We start from the raw sequence: 7,856 nt of genomic DNA on the forward strand, positions 1-7,856 counted from the left end.
TTTTTCAAAAAAAAAAAAATAGGTCCAAAAAAAGAAAAAAAAAAAATTAAAAAAAAAAGGGAAAAAAAAAAAAAAAAAAAAAAAAAAAAAGAAAGGACCTTGATAAAAACAACAAGAATTTCTGATCAAATACAATTAAGTTAAAAACAGAAGGAACTTAAAAAACTTAAATTGTCTGCTGTCCTTACAAAAGGGGAATATTGTACAGAAAAAAAACTCTAATAATTAAGATTACTGTAATAATGTTGTTGTCATTTATACTTTAGTTGTTTTTAAAACTAATCAGAGGATAATTAATTCGCAATCCTTGATTTCTGTTTTCCTGAGTGATAAATGTGATACTTTTCAAAATGGGAAAGACAAGAGATCATGTTATTTAAGTGAGCCAGAGTGTGTTGGGAAGTAGATACAGGAAAATATGTTCATCTAAACTTGCCCGACTAATAAAAAGTTTAAAACAACTGGAATGTTGGCAAACAAGGCTGGATGAGGACTCATATTTATCTTGCCATCAGATGCAGCAAGGACAATGAAAAAGGAGATAAAAATAACTCCCTGTTAGAAAACTGCAGCAAACAGCCACCATGTCTCCATAACAACTATTTATTTTAAAGCTTTAGTACACATCTTTAGCGACAGGGCCGATAACTGTGGAGGCCACTGTATTGATCAACACACATTTCTGTCTTTAGGACAGAAACCACAGAGAACAGCCCGTCCCTCCCACCCTGCACCTCATAACGTCCCCGCATTGAAACAGCACAAGTAAAATATTCATTCTGAAGAGAACCGTAAATCTCTGGCGACCAGCTTTGAGAGGAATCAGGGGTCAGACTGTCATCTTAAATACATCAGGATCAGCTTATCCATAGAACATCTGGACGACATTACAAGTCAGTTATACTGCTGTGTTCGGCAGCTGGAATCATCCAGATATGTGCTGGACAAGTCAGTAAAGAGGCTCAGAGGATTTTATCATACTCCAGGTAGATTCCCAGTTTACCTGTTTAAATAAGCAGAGGGAATATTAGCATCAAAGGTGGTATTGTATGCTTTTAATTTATAAAACAGTTTTCATCTTAATGTAACATCATAAAGGTCACCTGGTGAAATTGCAAAGCATGTAACATCAGTTTCCTTCTTTCCTTCCTCTCTTTCTCAGCATCAGCAGGAGGAGGAGCGAATGATCGTTTGTTGAAACGGCTTCAAACACCAACATTTATGTTCCGTATTATTGGGAAGAAGCTGCAAATGTTTTAGGGAGGGGGATCTTTGTGGGTGGACGTGCTCACCAAACGTTTGACTTCAAATCTGTATCCTATTATCTGTAAATGTTGGCTATGCAGAGTTTTTCCATTACAGTGTCTATTACCACAAATGTTTAAGTTCTCTTGGTGTTTCTGTGGTCTATTAGGAGGATCTAAACAGCTAAAAATGACTCAAACAAGCAAATTTGTCAAGATTTTTTCTCTTTGTCAAATGCAGGTTTGCAGTGTTTTTATATAAAAACACTAATGCTTTCAACCCTCCACTGTCATGAGTTATACATCATCATAATTTCTTCCTCATTTTTATTTGTGGATAATTATGTGGTTGCACATAATTATCGTGGCACTTTATTTATACAGAGGATCCATTGCTTAAGAACATCTACAACAACTATTGTTCATTTCAAAATAGCATCCAACCCTTCCATACTAGAAATATGGGCCTGTTGACGGGCCCATTTAAGTTCAATTTTTTTCCAGACTAATAAGAGTTTTGGTTCTTTTTCAGGCTGCTTGTATTGTTTAAGCACAAAAACTCACTCTGACTTTATAGCAGATATTTTTACAATGACCAGAGTTTACTTATACAGAGGATTCATTCCTATTTGCTCCTCGGTATTTGCAGATATTTCCATGGAAAGTGTCTCCAAATTATTTGCGGAAAATTTTTCTTAGCGTATAGCTAAAATATATTATTCTGCATTCAATAGCAGCCGACAGTTTTATTGAGTCACCAACACCACAGTGTAATTAGTTTAAGAAATCTAGGTGGGAAGTTTTTAAAGAATGGATATCTATTTCTTTAAGAGGGAGATAAACCATGGCAACTGTCTGAGTTAGTAAAACATGGACTCTACCAAAGAATTCACCTGCTTGGCAAGTTTAAAAGCACCTCCAAAGTTCACAACAATGTCTGACATTTAACTGGAAATAAAGGTTAAAAAGAAGTCAAAGTTTTAGTCAGGTTTCTTCTGTTTAAAGCCTTAATGGTCAGCCAGGATTTGACCCAGTCTAAGCTGTCAAACAAAGGATAAGGGGGTAAAAAGAGAAAGGCCTCAGACCGAACGCTGGTTAATACCAGAAGTGATGGGAGCAGCTGAAGAGGAAAACTGCCCTACATGAACTGATAAGCTCCAGTTAAGTATGACCTAAATCATGAAAAGACTGTGATCCCTATAAACTGCTGTAAATGAGACAACAAGTTACTAAGAAGACATTTGTGTATTGTTGTGTATTAATGTCAAACTGATGGGGAAGCCTGGCAAAGACTGAAATTCATTTAAAAGTCCCTTCTCTAAAAACCTGAGGGCAGTTTACAAATGAGATAAAAAGGTGTTAAAACAGAAGTGTCAAGCTTTCAAGCAGGATTGAAACAACTCTAGACAACGAGAAACAAAAAATACAAATATTTTTACATAGTTTATTTTTTTCATACCTATTCAGACCTGATTAATACTTAAATTAAATTCTCAACTTTTCCACACTTCCCAGGGCTGATTGACTTGGCCAGTGCAGTTTCCTAACATCTGAGTGTTAACTACTCTAATGTGTCCACATAGTTGCTGTCTCCTAATCAGATTGTAATGTAAGGTCAAAATTGCTGCAGTGACGGTAGGCGTGGGTTTACGAAGTTGCTCAAGGGCACTCTCATAGTCATTATGGAAAGAAAAGGAGACTGTTAATCATCCGTTGCATGCTCAAATGATCTCATCTGACCTTCAGCATCCCACCACTCCTACTTTTCTGATGTCACTCCTAATCAGCGGGTTGTTTCCTTCTTGGAATGCTCTGTACAGTGAAATAAAAAGAAACCTTTACAGGAGACATTTATTAAGTACAATCCACCCACAGCTATTTATGCAACCTGGCTTTTATGCAACCTGTGTTGCAACATTAAGAGTCCAAGCAGAAATGATAGATGTTCTCCAGTTGTTAAAATAGTCGATCTAACAGCGGCGAAGTCAGCTGCTTAAGTCAAATTACCCTACATGAACACGGCAATGTTTGCTCCTTTTTCCTCAGTTGGTATGTTGGTTCTGTTTGGATGCTACACCACTAGAGGAAAAGTGAGCATCCCTGTGGCAGACTAATCCAGTGTTCTCCTCTGATGGTTCCCTCCTGACACAGTAATATCCCTCCCCGGCTCAGCCAACAAGTCCTGGCTCTCTGCCTGAAAACAAGGGCTATTTTCAGGCTGAATAGTAGGAAGCCAGCATGGAAAGGCTTAAACACTACAAATGAAAAAAAAAAAAAAAAAAGATGTGTGTGTTTGCGTGTGTGTGTGCGCGAGTTTGAGAGGGAGAGAAGGCAAGTTGTTGCCCCTTTAGCCAGGAAGCCGTCACTCTCTCTTGGAAGGATTGATAAATGTTGGGAAAGGCCATTTCCAAAAGAACATTATTACTAGTTTAATGTGAAGAAATGAATATTTTACATTGACAACCTCAGATAAGAATGACGAAAAACATAATTCGTAGAATGTGAGACTAAACTATACAGTGGTGGTTTAAAAACTGAAGAGTCTGACCTCAAGATGGATTTAAGGCAGTGCAAAAAAGAAAGTTAATTGTATTATTTTAGTCTATTATTTTTTTATATTCTTCTAAATTCAACTCAGTGGAGATTAATCTAGGCTTTAGGTGTATTGTTCAGGATCCTCCATGATAACAGAATGAAAACAATATTTAAAATAGAGTAAAAGTTTATTCTAAGAAAGACTGCTAGTTCTGAATTCATCAGACAGGGATTTCTGTGGCATATGTGAGGCATCATGAGTCACACTGAGACCGTTTAGACACCTTAACTTCACCCATTAAATACAAGTTTTCAGCACTCAAGGCATAAACACCATTTTATTTCTTGAGTGCTGACCGCGTGAATCACCAAAATAAAGGAGCAGAAAGAAAACCTTCAGTTTGTAATTAAAGAAGCTTGAATTACGCATTCTCCCATTTAGCCGTGCTGGAGTTGCCTTCTGTATAGAATTTTTTTTTGTTATAGAACAACAGCAAAAGAAAAAAAAGAATAAAATAAAACCCATCCTGCTCCCTCGCTCCTTCTCTGTGTGTTTTTCTTCACTCGGCTATAATAAGCTGCGAAGGTGCCGTACTCTGATTCGCGCCATTTCACAATTATGAGTCTCAACAGGGAGCGTTCATTAATGTTATGCTAATTTTCTGTATCCAATTAATTCTTTCCTCTCCCCGTTTCTCTCCTCTTGTTCCCCCGTTTGGAAATTGTACCTGTCAGTCAACTGTGGTGTTGGAAAAACACAAACAAAACCCGCTGAAATCATCACTAATGCATTCAGCAAGCTTATATCCTACATTACTACATGTTAAAATGCAGAGAAAAGTATGTGTATTAATAAAGTAAAGTTAAACAATGTTATTTCTTTATATGTACACAATCAAGTGTGGAAAAACCCAGGAGTAATAAAGCTTTAATCTTTAATTGGAGTAGAAAACTGACAAAATATTTGTAAATTTAAGCTAAAAAAGCAGGTGAGAAGAGAACAAAAAAAATAAACAACACATGCATTCAAACCTGCAAATGCAAAATTTCTGAATAAAAATTATGACTTGACTGCAGAGCATGTAATGTTTTCTGACAAGAAGCATATTACAAATAAAGAAGCATGAACATTCTGCACAATACAAACAACACTATGCTGTCTAGACAAGCTACTTTAATTAGAAATTATGAGCAACATCATTTTTCTATGTATGGATATCAGATAACAATAGCTCCTTGCGTGCATCAGGAGTGACAGAAACTAAACCAAAAGCAGAATGACATTCTGAGATACAGCCTCCTCAAAACACACACACAGAAATTCATACGCAAGGTACTTACCCTGAGGTAGTTGAGGGTGAAGTTGGTCAAGCCCATGCGCGTGATGTTTTTGGACAGTTGTTCCAGCACCTGAGGGTCTTGCGCCTAAAATCAGGAGCACATAAATAAAATAAGGAGATTTATGTATATTTTAGCCCATTTTATATTCTGTTGGACAATAGTTAGGTTCATTAGTATCTGTTTGAGGTATTTGATTTTCATTTACCTTCACTCTCTTGCAAATTTGACAGCTGATCAGTTAAACTGCTTGAATTTTCACAAATTTCTAGCAGCATTTGCTGCTGTTGATTTATTTTACTAGATTTGAAATTGCTGAGTGTGGGTTTGTCGTGCCACAGTTTCACAGTGCATTGAATAAATAATGACACGATGCAGAACCATGAAGCCCAAAGAACAGAAAAAAATAAAAAGCACTGGCTTTAAACCTTTTGCTTTGTACTTTTATGAAGAACACAAAAAGCATAGCAAGATGGTTAATTTGCATGAAGCACAAAATAATTAAGAAAACAACAACAACAAAAAAACTAATAAATAAATCTTAGAACTCCAGCAATTATATTGAATGTTTTGGAGAAAAGGGAATAAGTAAAAAAAAAAAAAGAAAAAAAAGTAAAAAAAAAAATAAAAAATGCTGGCAATTATAGGGATAAATCTAAAGGCTTCTTTTTCCCTAAACTTGTTTGCTCCACAGATAAACATTCACATCATAAAGAGCTGGAGGTATTGACAGACCAAAACACAGCCCAGACTAAGCAGAAGCAGTGCGCACACTTGGATTCAGTGCCTCATGAAAAATGCATAATTCTATCTCCAGTCGCATCTCTGTGTGGGGAAAGTCATGAGGGAAGCAGGGGAGTCCTTTTGTACCGTCAGCAGACCAGCATGAATGATAGCAGGATTGAACTAGTGTGCATTATTTGACAGCTGGCAGGATCACAGTCTGAATTACTTTACTCATCAAGCAGAATTAGGATGAATGTACTGTACACATATTTTTCTTGGCATCACTGGCACAGCGATGCATCAACTATTTAGAAGAAAGTTGAGGAAAGACTGACACGAGTCGGAGGCGATCAGCTCAGGAAACTCAGCAAACAATGGGAGTAAAAACCAGATCAGAGGGTCAATTATGAAGTTTAAAATGAAGACAATAAACTGTATATACATTAAATCTAAGAGGAGACAAAAAAGAATGTGTGAAGTCAAGAAGTAGATGCTACAGCATTCAAATGTGATATCTGCCAATCGATTCATTGCAGGGCTTTAAAAAAAATATAGTGCCATCTAGGGGTGGGCAAAATAAATCTAAAGTTTTATTTTTATTTTGTGGTAATGTACCAACAATAGTGAAAAGTAGAAGCAATAAGAAAAATGACAACTTCAAGTAGCTGTGCCACGCTAATCATAGTCCAACACTGTAACTTTATTAAATCATATTTTGAAATGTATTGATATTTACTGAGGCTTTCATCAAACCAACAGTGAATCATTTTGACAATACAAGTTATGTTTTTTTTAATAATTAACTTGTGGATTAATCTTTAGCACAATGAATCCACATTTTTATCATGATAAAAAAAAGTTCACAATAACAATAAATGATACGACAAATGCTACACTCTCACTTATGTGGCCAGTCTAATCTGGTCAATTCTTTATCAAATTCAAAAGTTCCAGAAAGAATAAAATATTTTTCAGCTTTATATGAGGTCTGGTAAAATATTAAAAAACTACGCTCCAACCCTGGCTTTGAAAAGTGGGTTCTTCCAAAGCAGCTAGAGTTCTACAAGAATCTGAAGTTTCAACTCCGCTGTTCTGACTCCCATGTGTCTGTATGTGCTTTCATTAGCTCAAGCAGTGATCAAAAGAATGTACTTACACTCAAACACAAATCACAGAAGACCTGGCCAGGACCCACAACAGCCCACAATATCCCACTCTCCAGGAATTAGCGTGAATACCCAGAGGGGCCAATTTATTGGTGAGTGAAATTCATAAGAAGTTTCAGGCAAAGAGCAAGACTGGATCTTAAACCTTTAAACCCACATTAAAAAAGAGAAAAGGATCCTATGGTCGTTTCAAAGCAAACTAAAGAAGCTACATGTGGAAAAATGTAATAATGAGGTGGGAAACTTGTGATTTAAATTTAAAAATCGTTGCTTGCACTTGAAATGTCTTATTTGACTCACAGTACCTGTTAAATTTTCTCTTTTATACTAATAAAGTGAATAAAACAAATATTGGTGAATATATACACACAGTGAAAGCAAGACTGTATTGGAAGCTGATGCTTCCTGTCTATGTAAAGATCAAGCTATGGTTAAAGTTGACCTTTTTCCAAGAATAGTGCTAAATTCATGGAGTAGAATATTTTTTATGTGTCTCTACATGAAACTGCATCCCCAGAGAACTATATTACTACCTGAATAATTGACAAGCCATATTAAAGCAGAAAGCAAATATGCTAGCATTACTCTACCTCTTCAGCTAGCTGCTCTGTATTTAAACATTGTCAGAAGAAGTAAGATGTTTAATAAATGACTGGAATAAGATACAGTGGGGGAAATACTTATTTAAACTCCAATTTAAAACCAATATAAATAAATTTATGATGGAAAATTTGTACAATATGGGTGTTTCAACAGACACAGAAGAAATGTCAGCAAAATATCCAGAAAGAAATCTTTAAATAAGGGCTAAAAGCTGATTTGCATTTAATCAAGTAAGTACTTAATA

The 7,856-nt window shown here is 35.9% G+C and overlaps 1 protein-coding gene across 5 annotated transcripts in view; it reads right to left on the reverse strand.

Annotated features, from left to right (window-relative positions):
• ldb2a (LIM domain binding 2a) overlaps nt 1-7,856 on the reverse strand; it is a 114,332-nt gene that overhangs the window by 18,443 nt on the left and 88,033 nt on the right. For all 5 annotated transcript variants that reach the window (XM_015033177.1, XM_015033176.1, XM_015033175.1 and 2 more), the window contains exon 5: nt 5,121-5,204. In XM_015033177.1, coding sequence (XP_014888663.1) covers nt 5,121-5,204 — 84 coding nt within the window. The remainder of the gene's footprint in view (nt 1-5,120; nt 5,205-7,856) is intronic.

Source organism: Poecilia latipinna, unplaced genomic scaffold, assembly GCF_001443285.1.
Source record: "Poecilia latipinna isolate Pla-1442-1.1 unplaced genomic scaffold, P_latipinna-1.0 Scaffold259, whole genome shotgun sequence".
NCBI classification, from domain to species: Eukaryota; Metazoa; Chordata; class Actinopteri; order Cyprinodontiformes; family Poeciliidae; genus Poecilia; species Poecilia latipinna.